General features: G+C 42.1%; 5 protein-coding genes across 8 annotated transcripts in view; 3 read left to right on the plus strand and 2 right to left on the minus strand.

The window, feature by feature from the left end:
- Positions 1-1,083, plus strand: part of LOC126562481 (cAMP-dependent protein kinase type I regulatory subunit) — a 55,640-nt gene extending 54,557 nt beyond the window's left edge. For all 3 annotated transcript variants that reach the window (XM_050218998.1, XM_050218999.1, XM_050219000.1), the window contains exons 3-5: positions 327-546; positions 622-776; positions 854-1,083. In XM_050218998.1, coding sequence (XP_050074955.1) covers positions 327-546; positions 622-776; positions 854-1,075 — 597 coding nt within the window. In that variant the 3' untranslated portion in view covers positions 1,076-1,083. The remainder of the gene's footprint in view (positions 1-326; positions 547-621; positions 777-853) is intronic.
- Positions 1-13,256, plus strand: part of LOC126562266 (uncharacterized) — a 472,552-nt gene that overhangs the window by 459,285 nt on the left and 11 nt on the right. The window lies entirely within an intron of this gene.
- LOC126560829 (arylalkylamine N-acetyltransferase 1-like) lies at positions 5,560-6,201 on the minus strand. Its single transcript, XM_050216778.1, has one exon. The coding sequence runs from the start codon at positions 6,199-6,201 to the stop codon at positions 5,560-5,562; it is 642 nt and encodes a 213-aa protein (XP_050072735.1).
- LOC126560830 (RB-associated KRAB zinc finger protein) lies at positions 8,354-10,198 on the minus strand. The gene is made up of 3 exons (XM_050216779.1): positions 10,187-10,198; positions 8,959-10,125; positions 8,354-8,897 (listed from the first exon to the last, which is right to left on the minus strand). The coding sequence occupies exons 1-3, from the start codon at positions 10,196-10,198 to the stop codon at positions 8,355-8,357; spliced, it is 1,722 nt and encodes a 573-aa protein (XP_050072736.1). The 3' UTR covers position 8,354.
- LOC126562236 (COP9 signalosome complex subunit 3) lies at positions 11,101-13,161 on the plus strand. Of its 2 annotated transcripts, XM_050218683.1 has the most exons (7): positions 11,107-11,172; positions 11,252-11,406; positions 11,476-11,566; positions 11,874-12,604; positions 12,676-12,858; positions 12,929-12,996; positions 13,074-13,161. In XM_050218683.1, exons 1-7 carry the CDS (start codon positions 11,118-11,120, stop codon positions 13,087-13,089), a joined length of 1,299 nt encoding a protein of 432 aa, XP_050074640.1. In that variant the 5' UTR covers positions 11,107-11,117; the 3' UTR covers positions 13,090-13,161. The 2 variants fall into 2 exon arrangements, with proteins under 2 accessions (XP_050074639.1, XP_050074640.1); XM_050218682.1 differs by having other exon boundaries at positions 11,101-11,172; positions 11,252-11,566.

The raw sequence follows: 13,256 nt of genomic DNA on the forward strand, positions 1-13,256 counted from the left end.
CTAATTCATTTTTTCCGAACTGCGGTAACTTCTGTCAAATTCACGATTTGACGTGCCAATTACTACTATCGATCACATTGTACTATGCGCTTAAGCATCAATGCTCAGATTAGATATAACACTTTCGAAAGACACAAACCTGCCACCTCGCATATCAGTTTTTTCAAGGACAGTAATCATAGTGCAAACAAATCTGTCATTGTAAACATAATTAATCGACTGTTTTGGCCATAGCTACTCCAAATGACACGAAAGATGAACGGCGTTAAAATTATAAAACTTGCAAGGAGCACTTGTTGACACACGTATTCCCGTTCCCGTTGCAGGTTTTTGTAAATAATGAGCAGGTAACGACGATCAGCGAAGGTGGCAGCTTTGGCGAGCTGGCCTTGATATATGGTACGCCCCGTGCGGCCACCGTCCGTGCCAAAACCGATGTAAAGCTGTGGGGCATCGATCGGGATTCGTATCGCCGTATTCTGATGGGCTCGACCATTCGAAAGCGCAAGATGTACGAAGAGTTCCTGTCGCGCGTTTCAATTCTAGGTGAGTGCGGAAGCTTTGTACCTATTTTAAATAATCACTCCAACATTATTATTGATTTGCTATTATCTGTTACAGAGAGTCTCGATAAATGGGAGCGGCTTACGGTGGCCGATGCGCTCGAGCCGGTTAGTTTTGAGGATGGCGAAACGATCGTAAAGCAGGGCGAACCGGGTAACGATTTCTACATTATCGTAGAAGGATGTGCAACCGTTATGCAGAAACGTGGAGAGGTAAAATTCAATCCAACCTTAATTGGTTTACAGAAATAAAAAATCGATCTATCTTATTTTGTGGAAATTCTTTCCAGAACGAAGAAGCAGCAGAAGTTGGCCGCCTTGGACCGTCGGATTACTTTGGCGAGATTGCGCTGCTGCTCGATCGACCCCGTGCCGCCACCGTAATCGCCCGTGGACCGTTGAAATGCGTCAAGCTGGATCGGGCCCGGTTCGAGCGTGTGCTCGGTCTGTGTGCCGACATTCTCAAGCGAAACATTACGCAGTATAACAGTTTCGTTTCACTGTCCGTTTAAAAAGCAAACAACACACAACAAAAAAAAAAACAAAGAATCGATGCTGAGGGTTATCGCCACATCACTGGTGCACTGCTTGAGTGAGGGTTGGTGCCGATGCAGGGAAGTCCATTCAGCGATGTGCTTTTTTTAAGTACGCAGGCTCTTGCCGGCTATAATTTCTTTTGATGTGTGACCGAGCTAGTAGCTCGAGTGGGGGTGCACAGCATTGCGTCTGGCGGAGACACTGTGTATACGGAACAAGGGTGGAGGAAGCAGAAGGAATAGGCAACATAATGTTGGCAAATACTTTATTTCTTCGTCATCGATTCAGTGATGTGAGTTTGTTTTGTTGCTCTGTTTGGCGTAGAAGTAGAAAATTCGGTTCTCGATTCTCACACAATCTTTCAATTCACCATTAACCAAGCACCAACATTTTGCTTGGTGAAATTGCGCGTTGGCAGTCCCATCAAACGCAAGGTGTAACTAGTAATGCCGACGCATACAGTTTGATGTGTAGACATTTTGCTAAGCTAAGCGGGCTTGAATTGATGTGATTTTGCACGTGCGTATAATTTACTTAAAACGAATGGTTTGGGAAAACGGAAATTGTGGTCAAAGAGTATCCACGGTTTTTCGTTTCAGCGAAACCTATGTTGTATTAGAACCGGTTGGACCGGTAAAAGTAAGAGGATAAAAAGCAGTAAAAAGAGGGTAAAAATTCGGAAAGTGGTGTTTAATTGAGGAAATATTAGATTGAACGAGCTGTAATCGCTAGTATCGAGGTAAATTGTGTCAGTGCGTTTAATTTCACGCGCGCGCGCGCAAATGTCTCTATAAATTAATGCAATGAATTAGTTAAGTATTTATAACCGACTATTTGTGTTAAGATAGCCAGATTTGTCAATGTAAAAAGGCAGCAACAACAGTTGATAAAAAGCGCAGCGCGACGAGAGATATAGAAACATTTCAGATGGTAAAAACGGACAAAAACCAGCATATGTATAGAAAGATAGTCTTCAGCGTGCATAAAAAAAACACAAAACAAAAATCAAACGATTTGGATAATCTCTGGTGCAAAGATGCCGCAAGGAAAAATTGATCAAGGTCAAAGAAAACGGGGCATAGAAAATGAAACCGTTCAAAAGCGCTAAGGCAACCGTTGGGAAAAAGTAGCCATACAGCTTCTTAACAATTTTTACACCATAACGATTGGACGAAAGTTGAAATGGATTTTCTTAACAAAACTAATGAAAGAGATGAATTTCTCCCTCAGTAATGGTTATAAGGTTGGAAACGGTCAGTGTGAATGGTTGAAAGCACAATTTAAACAGTATGGAACACGAATAACTTTATCGAAAGGAAGAAGCGTTACTCGCGTGCGTTACAGGAACGTTACAGGAACCAACCACACACACACAGGTACACGTACATTTTCTCAACGTTTTTAGCTGTTTGGTGTCTTTTCGGTATATGTTGATGTAAAACTGTACTCTAAAGCACAGCAATACGCTGATAACCGATTTAAAAAAAACACAATCAAATACATTACACAAACCAATATAGGGTGGTCGTGTGTAAATCGTGTCTTTTAAGATCAAAATTTGATCCCTTCTGCAAACTTTAGTAAAATGATGTACGGAGCTGACATCGTGTTGGTGTTTTTGTGTCGTTTTTGCAAAACACTTTCTCGTGTCCCTTTTTCCATTGTATATGTTCTTAATTAGGACCCACATTCGCTGCTCTAAATGTATTTTACCGTGTACTACTACAGGGTGTTCGGAATCAATTTGACAGTTATCTACGGAAAAAGAAAAAAGTGTTTTCGGAAAAATCAAAAGAGATTTTTTTTGTAGAAAGAGTAGCAGTTATTGAAATAATTCTAAACATACGTCGGGAGTCTATTACGCCCTTGATTCGGTTCCATAACTTGGAACAAGCCTCGAAAACCTTAACCCCTGGGAAGGGTCGCATCAACAGACTTTATTTTAACCATTAGTTCCGTCTTGATGTTGTAGAACGCTCTAGAAGAGTCACGTTCAACTGCACCCAAACGTAATAATTCTGGAGATTAAGATCCGGCGAGTTGAGATGTCGCTGATTCGGAGCGTTTAAAGTGTGAAAATCAACAGTAAACCATTTGATGGATTACACAATGCTGCTGGAACACGTTCGGCCTACCATGGACCACTCCAGTGATCCAAGGCTCTACTATCGCTTCCAGCATTCTGGATGTAGCCATCGGTATTGAGCCGAAGACTTTGTTCTAAGAATAACGGTGGCATCACGTCCCCTTCGGATGACTCGCACCCGAACACCGTCACTGCATGTGGAAATTTGTTTTGAAATTTGTACAAAGAGTACAGAAGATCCTTCTTTTCCGATCCGCGGGTCTTGCAGCTCTCGCGCCAGCATATCGGTCAAGAATCCATTGATGTCTCGGTTACAATTTTCGGTTCGGATTATCATTATGCACCTGTTCCGTTTCCACTATTCGGGCGGGTTGAACATGTTTCACGCAATAGAAAATAATCACCTCTTTGGATACTACTTTTGCCTTCGATTAGCGTATCGCTGGTGTTGCCGATACAATCACTAGTTATATGCAAAATCGTAACTGTCTTATTTAACGCAAACACCTTGTATTTTCAAATTGTTTCACCGGAACATTCTAACGACACATGTGTATACACAGGAAAAAAAAAGCGAACAGAAAATTACACGTACTTTCCCAATATCTCCCACGATGTGATGTTGCCTTGCGAGATGTTTTAATGTACAGTATAATGACAAACAAACATAATAAACATGAAATATAGTGCAGATTGGTGCTGTTTCGGCGAGGAAGTGGATGAAAAAAGAAAAGGGAATCGGCAGTGTTGAGAAGTATGTTTTTACTTTAGTATGTTTCTTCTCTATTCTCAACATTTACGGAAGATTTGTTTGGTACGATACGCTAAAAAGCTTCATTTCAACACTATGCACTAACCGTTTCCTATCGCTTTTCCGGTCATGTTTTGCTACACACATACACACACAAATAGCTTGCCTCTAAATATGCTGCTTTTCATCAATTTATTATATATTCTAAAGTAAAGTACTGTAAACAAGCAAATGCTTTACACGTGTAGAGATAGAGTGCTTGTCCGGAGCGTATGGGAAGGGATAGTTTAACAATTTCACAAGGCTGGTCCTTTATTTTGATTATCAACGTTCCAAACACACACACACAGAGATATGGTAACATATTTTACGACAAGTTAGTGAAACAAATAGTAAGGTTTTATTATAGAAATGCAAACAACTAGTAACCGACTAAAGCACTAGCAGTAGAATCAAAAAATGGATTGAGGTACTACGGCTTCGGCTGACGAACGGATTATATAATTGTTGGTTCAGGTTGCACCTAGATTCAGGAAATAGGAGAGCGCGAAAGAAGAGTGCCAGATTGATTAAAACGTGGGATCCATGTGGAAGAGAATGTACCCTCTTCTTCAAAATCTCCTTACTGAGCCAAATTTATTGTAGATCAATCTCTTATAAATATATCTCTCTTTCTCTCTCTCCTCCTTCTCTCTTCCCACCTACGATCAACTACAAAATGTTTCGCGCGTAGTTTGCACTAGACGAATTCGAAAGATTGAGACTAGACTTCTTTCACACCCACGAAGAATAATAGTGTCTAATGGTATAAGTGTAACGTTTTCTTTGGGAAATCGTCGGTGCCTTGAGTACACAGCTGAGACGGATTGCATCATTGGCAATACACTTATACCTTTAAGACTCCTCACGACGCTTTAGTAATTGTAGTCGTAGTTAAATTTTTCTTCAGGTTCGTGCAAAGTAGTTCCAGTTGTCTTTAGTTCTGGAAATTAATTCCACCAGAAAATTAAATGGCCGAAAATCAAAAAGAGTACACTTGGCAAAGGCGGGAGCTTATAATGTGTTATGGATGTGTAAAAATCTTTAGGTAAAAAATTCTAAGCTCTTTCCAGAAATTATTTCCAATTCTGGTATTGATTCGTGCGCAGGAAGTTGAGGATAGTTGGAAGATTAGAAAAGTTCTAAATGAAGCAGACAGAAGACAAAATTGTCCTCTGAATAACACACACACACTCGGTGTCATTAAACTGCTATAATGTGTTACTACACACTAACACAAGATGTTCTCTTTTTTTCTTGTTGTAAGTCCGCAACAATTGGTAAATTCTTGTGGTCTTTCTCCTTCGGTTCTGTCATATGGCTAGATTACATGGGAATACTACATGTGTTGAGTGATACAAAGACGTGAGATAAGTTAACGCCGGCGGTAGACAAGTGGAGCAAGGCGCATAAAAAGAAAGGTAGAACTGTGAGTGTGAAGGAAGTGGAAATAATAAAATAACAAAACCAACAAGAAGATACCCGTAATATTGTGCTTTTTCCGAACGCACCGTAGGACACGTTATTAGTGAGTTCTTTTTAGATTTTATTTTATTTTCCTTCCTTATATTAACTTAACTACGTCACCCAACAACACTGCTCACACTCATCGCTTCTTCACACATCTGCAGTTTCAAGCGAGTCGCTTCACCCGTGCCAAAGAAAACTTGCTCACCCGCATCATCTCTATACTCTGCGAAGCTTAACCGTGCTGTTTCATGCATTCCAATCCGTTTCATAAGGCGTAAGGATGTGGTACTTGTTGCTTCTACCGTGACAGTTAATACCGTTGGCCAACGGGCACGCACCAGTTCGATCTGTTTCTCCATCAATCGACGACCAATCGAATGGCCTCGATGGGCAGGATGTACTGCTAGTATATAAACATGGTACGAAGAAGTGAAGGATTCGGCATCAGAAGCACGCGCACTTAGACACTCGAGAAATGCGACAATATCGGCATACTTTCGTGTAATGATGGGTACGCTACTGACGTCTTCCGAAAGCCCTCCGATTGCAAGTCCAACTATTTCTCCATCCAGACGAGCCAGAATTGTGGTACCCTTCTTAAGAAAAGAAAGGGCAGTTTCCATGTCATCCATCGTAACGTCGGACCCATCTCGATGGGCTAAGGTAAGTGGTTCTTCAGGGTAGAAATATTCGGCTAGAGCTTCACGGACCATTTCTCTGTCGGTTTCGGTTGCTACAACGTACTCGTAACTCATCTCAACTCCGATACTGTTTACACCACACTAATGAGGTAAATGTTGTGAATGGATTTGCGCGGTCACTTCGCTAGCTACATAATGGGAATGGAAGTTTTTGCGTGAGAAAGATATACTTTGCTCGATTAGCATAACTTGAGAGCAAATTAGCATCGCGAGAGATGATTCAAAGATGAAACTGTGTTACAGACAACCTTGGTTAATAGATTAAATGCAATATATGATCGCTTGTAGCGGAAGTTGGAGCAAGTGTGCCACCTAGCATTTGTTCAGTAAAAAATCAATTAGACGACCAAGTGAGTATGCGGAATTGTTCAAGTGACTAGACATAATATACTGCCTTACGTGAATATTAGTCAATTTTTCTCATTTTTATCATCCATTTTATGCTGATGAACAAAATTTAAACACCACGGAAAACCAACCAATCCTACCTTAAAAATAACTGAAAAAATTTTTTAAAAAAATTGGAGCAAAGGGGGTAGCCCCTCTGATTTCTTGATCTTGATTCTGGTTTAGAATTCGCATCCCGATGGATCAGACTAGGGTTTGAATCCCAGCATCCATTCCATTTTAAGTTCATTGAGAAGCAGGATGGTGTGTATTTATAAGCGGGTTAGGTCGCAAAAAACGTGGCCAGTACCGGTAGTGAGATTCTTGACCGAAAGGAGCAGTTCGGTGATACGAACCGCTTAAGATCACGAAGAATCGCCGATAACCCACTCAAAAAATTAGAAGTCCAAGAAGAAAAATCATAAGGCCGGTGAGGAGCAATGTTCTGGTCGTTATGAAACTATTTTCATAATGTTCGTTCATCGTTTACATATCAAGATGTTATTAGAGGCGAACATAGTCTCATAGATTCCTCTATAAATAAACGAAAAAAAATTATCTAGATGTCTTTCCCCGTATGGAAGGTACTCTTGTCCCAATACACATAAAATCACCAAATTTTTAACTATTTTCAAACTGGTTCTGATTGAGGTACTAGAACTGAGATTAAAAATAAGTGTGAAGTGGCAATGAAAGCTTATTCAGCTATTTAAAAAACATGTTTAAGTAAGTAACAGCATAAGTTGCTTTACATGCAGTGGCGGATTTTGCCCCTTTGAGGCTCAGCTTATGAGCTAAGCAAGTTTGAAGCGATTTAGTGTAGTTTTTTTTTTTTTTGTAAAGAGAAATGAAACCTGACCCTCCTCCGGGCGTATAATTCTGGATCTAGTGTTTTGTTTTGCGTAAAGAACTTCCCCATCAATTGGGGCAAACAGCTAGCTCGTGGTACATTATCTCATTTTAGAATTCTATTCTTTTCAAAAACATTGGATAAATGTTCGTATTTCGTGGGTTGCTGAAGTTTTATGGATCAGGTTTTGAGAGCCAATGTAAGATTTTGGAACCCTCCCATCTTTTTGCAAGTTACAATCCAAAGTTAAGATCACATCGTGGTAGCAAAACTCCTCTCCTCAAGATTGATGTCTTCCATTGGCATTCTCAGTCGGTTCTACCTCGGTAAAAATCTCCGGAAGGTTATTATAGCAGCAATGGCGTATTCAACTTGAATAGGTCTGTTGCAAACATGATGGATATGTGGATGATTAACATTCAACGAAACAAAAAGGTTTTAAATACGATGAGGTAGGTAAATACAATAATACAATGTTTATCGTTGAATAAAGACTATTAAGTGCAATGGTTATTAAGCCTATTCCCAGCTGACCCGCTTTTTATGCTTCCAACAATATTCATATCAATGCTATGTGAATATCAAACACAGAAGAGGGATTACTGTAGTTAATTAGAAACGATAGCCAAATACTAACAAATCAATTTAATTTAGTGTTAGCGAATTCACACTGTAAAATGGATATTTGGACAATTATTTTTTATTAACTTCTTTCTGTCAATGTTGGCTTGGTCGTCTTGGTATACAATCAGTAATAGGCTTGTGTGTGTGTCTGTGTTATTTAAATTTTAATCTTGTTAGTCTATTTTAACATTGATTTGGTATCTCGTATGAGCGGTATCTCTTTTGAAAAGAGATCTTAATCTACAAACAGCTCTTTATTGAGTCATACAAGGAAATAGAGATGTTCTGTTTCCAAAGGTTCAATGTTTGAATTTAAATGCACAAAGCGTATAGAATATAAACGTTCTTAAATCGGGAACTGCGTCTCTTCCGACAGTGCTGCCGGTACGGTAACGACTGCAGCCGGAATCGTAATGCCACCGGTATCATGCACCACGGAATCAACACTCTCAAGCGGTAGAAAGCAATCGAACGAAATTTCCGGAGCATTGGCCGGCTGTCGTTCGTTGCCCGTTGCGCCCATACCATGCTGCGCCCGATGGCTATGCTCCCGCCGATCGTTATCACAATCCATCTGTGAATCTTCATCGTTCGTCTTTATCAAACCGGCTTTATGATTCGCCTGGTGTCGTTTTAAATTCTGTGCATTAATCGATGCATAATCGCAAAGGGTACATTTCATCCGCTGGTACTCCTGAGGGTGTTGAGTTTGTATGTGACCGCGCAGGGCATTCGGTTGTACCAGCCTAATGCCGCAAGTTTTGCACTGATAAGCTTTTTCGTTCCGATGCCGCCGTTCGTGGTAGCTGAGTGCGCTTGGATCCGCCGTCCGGAAGGTGCAGCTTTTGCAGGCCAACGGTTTTAGCCCCGAATGCTGCCGGATGTGAATCTGTTGGAGAAAAGTATTAAGATGTATTATACTGCCAAACGAACAGCTTGACTACCCTTACGTTTAAGGTCGCTTTTCGGGCACATTTATACCCGCAAACGTTACACACGAACGGTTTTATCTTCAAATGTACCGTTTTGATGTGCTTCGACAGGATTTTCGAGTTGGAAAACATGTGCTTGCAAATGTCGCACCTCCGTTCCGAGTACCAGCGTGGTTTTTCGTTCTCCTCCAGCTCATCTTCCTCCTCGTGGGACTCCTTTTTGCGATGCAACGCCTCGTGTACTGAGCGTTGTGATGTGTTGAGAAACTTTTTACCACACACCCGGCACGGAACATCGAGCGTTTTCCTTTGGCGGTGCGTTTGCAGGTGCTTAAACACATGCACCGTGTAGACGTAACGTTTTTCGCACATAGGACATCGCAACATACCCAGATCGATTTGATGTTCCCGCCACACGTGCAACAGGCATGGTTTCCAAGAATCAAACTTATTGTCACACTGGCTGCACTTGAAGCTGAACCGTTTACGTGGAACGCTCGTTTTCGAGCTGCCCTCGGACGATTCCGGTATGTAATCACTTTCCGCGTGGCAACGTAAATGTTGATCACGGATATCAAACGACGCGAATTTGTACTGGCAACCTTTCCGGGAGCATTTGTGCGGTTTTTCGTACAGAAACTTCTCGGTCAGTGATTTCAGTGTGACCGACTGTAAAAAATCGTCTTCCGGCTCATCTTCTTCGCTTGGTGGTGGACTTCCTTCTGGTTGAATTTTTTTTCTCCTTGTTCGTGGAGTATTTTTTCGATTTAGCAAGTCGGTTTTGCTTGGCTCTTCTTCGCAGGATGATGCACTGGGAGATGAAGATCGATTCTTACTGCTCGACGTACTAGACGATGCTGACGGTATGCTGCTAGGGGAGGTGTCTGTGCCCGGGGCAGAGAATTCCTGTTCGTCTTCGTCTTCGATTACAGGGAATGCATACTTTTTCTGGTTAACTAAGCCATGTTCCTCCATCATGTGCTGTTTGATTTCTTGCAGTGTATCGCACATAACTAAGCCACAGTCACCACAGGCATACTTTTTACACAGAGTGTTGTTTTGTTCGACAACATCCATCGTTGGTTTTGTTCTCCATCCAGCTGGAATGTACTTCGATTCCTTGCAGCTATTGCTTCCGGGAGCGTTTTGGTAATGTTCTTTGGTGGTCATATCGCGATTGTAGCTCTAAAATATTAAGAGCAGCATTAATACAAAATCGACACACACTAGCGCAAAGAAATCTTACCGATGTGGTCATGTTAGGATCGTTTCGGTTGGGAAAATCTATTTCCGGCTTTAGAAACATGCTTGATTTGCACGAATCGTGAAGAAACTTTTTGAACAGCTGCTGTTATCGATGAGGGACTAGCTTTGATTTTATCCTATTATCAGAAACTTTACGAAAAAATGGTAAACAAATCAAAACAACCGGTATTGCTATTAGACATCCGCCGCACGTCAGTGTTGCCAAACGGTCAGATGTCAAGCGAACAAAATATTAATTATTGTTTTATTGGAATGTATTTTAGTTTGCTCCAAATTTATAAATAATCTTTAAAAATCAGCTTTTCTCCACTCAATTTTAGTCAATATATATAAAATTTCCATGTATTTCTTTTTATTGAGCCTCTTTCAAGTACCATTTTGTGTCAAACAAAATCGCACAGAAAAAGGGCTCATTTGGCGCGCCGACACAATGACACTGTTGACATTTGTTCTCTTCCACTCTTGCTCGGAAACACACAATCGCGTTTTGCCGACACAAAATCGTTTGTGCGTAAAAAAGGCATCCTTGTTCGGTAATACTGAGGCTCTGTGATAATTCGAGCCCCCGTTCGCTAGCAACTCTTTAAAGTGCACTTTCAGCGGAGTAAGTGCAGGCAGCATCCAAGCGTTGCTTAGCAGCAGCAACACGATACGGTATCGGAAACCGGGACGGAAGTTTTGGTTCATTGCCGTACTAAGCAGAAAGCGAGAGAGAGGGCACGGTCATGTCCCTGCGGTGGTGCTGAAACGAAACTGGTAGAAAGGAACACGAACCGAGCGTGTGCAGATTATTTCATCAGTTTCTTCATAAAAGCATATCTATCAAACGTCCGGTTCCTAACCGCTTCGGTTGCAACGTTGCACAGATCCGTCTGAGACCTGAGATCCGGGCTCGTTGCGTGTTGTAAACAATGGCCTCTCCGCTAGAGTATTTTGTTAATTTTGTCCGCACACAGAGTACTGCAGGTAAGCCGCATGAAGACGAAATTATGTAAACAATGAGCTTTTTTTTGTAATATTTTTGCTTGTATACAAATTTTTGCAGCCAACTATCGCGAACTTTTGGTGTATTTAATCGATTCGGTTGAGCTGGTGATGAAAAATGGCAACATCCTGGACAATGTGATGGAAACGTTAGATATTCAGCAGCACTCGTTGGGATACCTGTTTGTGCTATCGGCAAAGTTTAACGATTCGAGTGTAAGTTTGGATGTTGGCGTTTGGCAGAGCTTCCGACTTATGAATCCTCATTTAATCTTCTCCCCTCAGAATGTCGACGATACAGAGAACGTGTTACGCAGTATGCGGGAATTCATCACCTCCTGCGACGCGGAACAAGTGCGATTCGCACCACAAGTTTGTAAGTTTCGCATTTTGAAGGTATCCTAGGGTTACCTTAGGTACTCCGGAGCTTCCCATTAGACGAAGATAAGTCCTGGATTGATGGGAAAAATGGTTCCGGTGCCGAAACCGGTTCCGCACCAACAGCTCTGAAGTCGGTTCCGCTCCTACGACTCAGCACCCACGGAACCGGTTCCATTTAGATCTGTAGCCGAATTGGAGCCAGTTCCGGCATCGAAACCATTGCTCTCATCACTAATCCCAGGGTTACCTTTTGGCTGGTTTAGTAGACACGAAGACACGTTCTGTATTTATTGTACTTGTAGATTTCGAACTCTGCCACCACCTGACGACGGCGCTGGTAAAAAACAAACAACACATCATCCAGGGTATACACGTGCTGGTGCAGGCGCTGGAGAAGATACGGCTGCACAACAACCAGCTAACACCAATCCACGCCGATCTATGTCAGCTGTGCCTGTGCGCGAAGGTGTTCAACCCCGCGATACGTCTGCTGGACTGCGACATTGCGACGATCGCCACCACCGACGACAACTACGCGGACACGAAGTACTTCCTTCTGTACTACTACTACGGTGGGATGATTTACACGGCGGTGAAGAACTACGAACGGGCGCTGTACTTTTTCGAGGTGGCCGTCTCGACGCCCGCCCTAGCGATGTCGCACATTATGCTCGAATCGTACAAGAAGTACATCCTGGTGTCGCTCATCCTGCACGGCAAGGTGCTACCCATACCGAAGTACTCGTCGCAGGTGATTACGCGGTTTATGAAGCCGCTCAGCCACGCGTATCATGATTTGTCCAGCGCGTACAACACTTCGTCCCCGGATGAGGTGCGAAATGTGGTGAACAAGTTTCGGGATACGTTCCAGCGGGACACAAACATGGGCTTGGTTAAGCAGGTCGTCTCATCGCTGTACAAGAAGAACATCCAGCGGTTGACGAAAACGTTCCTGACACTGTCGCTGGCCGATGTGGCTAGTCGGGTGCAGCTGAGCGGACCGGCCGAAGCGGAGAAATATATTCTCAATATGGTGCGTGATTAGATGAACGAGGGCGAGGAAATGTGAGGGAAGATACTCATATGAATCGTACTTTATTGCAGATCAAATCTGGTGAGATATTTGCCACGATCAATCAAAAGGACGGCATGGTCGTGTTTAAGGATGATCCACAGGAGTACAACGACCAGGATGTGTTCGAAATGGTGCAGCAACAAATAGGCTTAGTGATGGGGCTGAACAAACAAATTCTTAAGATGGACGAGGAGATCATGCTCAACCCAGTGGTACGTTTTACCTCTGTTGCCGCTCATTATCTGGATGTATAAACTAACATTTTGCATTTTCTTATTTCAGTTTGTTAAAAAATCGTTTGGCAACCAGGAAGACGATGGGATTGGTTGCAATTCGAAGGTTTATAGTAGGTAAGTGAATTTGGCAAACTGTCTGTTACAATTATACAACACAAAATATGACTAACCTCATACGTTTTCCGATTTAGTGATCCAACGGAATAGATTGTTGATTATGTAAAAAAAAACACAAACGAAAAGAAACAAAAAAACAAAATAAATTCCGACATACCGAAATGATGGCTCCGAGCAGTTAGAGCATAAGCAACGGCAGGAACAGGAATGGCATGGATCCCAACGAATCGAACTGATAAACTTAAAACGGCCGCTAA

The sequence above is a fragment of the Anopheles maculipalpis genome, chromosome 3RL (assembly GCF_943734695.1).
Source record: "Anopheles maculipalpis chromosome 3RL, idAnoMacuDA_375_x, whole genome shotgun sequence".
Classification (NCBI taxonomy): domain Eukaryota; kingdom Metazoa; phylum Arthropoda; class Insecta; order Diptera; family Culicidae; genus Anopheles; species Anopheles maculipalpis.

What these genes read in the sequence shown, in the direction of transcription:
- LOC126560829 (XM_050216778.1), bottom strand. Translation starts at nt 6,201, where the DNA reads ATGAGTTACGAGTACGTTGTAGCAACCGAAACCGACAGAGAAATGGTC.
- LOC126560830 (XM_050216779.1), bottom strand. An exon ending in CCCGAAAAGCGACCTTAAAC is followed by an intron (nt 8,898 to 8,958) that starts GTAAGGGTAGTC and finishes TTTCTCCAACAG; the next exon opens with ATTCACATCCGGCAGCATTC.
- LOC126562236 (XM_050218682.1), top strand. Translation starts at nt 11,118, where the DNA reads ATGGCCTCTCCGCTAGAGTATTTTGTTAATTTTGTCCGCACACAGAGT. An exon ending in GCGATTCGCACCACAAGTTT is followed by an intron (nt 11,567 to 11,873) that starts GTAAGTTTCGCA and finishes TTGTACTTGTAG; the next exon opens with ATTTCGAACTCTGCCACCAC. An exon ending in AGAAATATATTCTCAATATG is followed by an intron (nt 12,605 to 12,675) that starts GTGCGTGATTAG and finishes ACTTTATTGCAG; the next exon opens with ATCAAATCTGGTGAGATATT.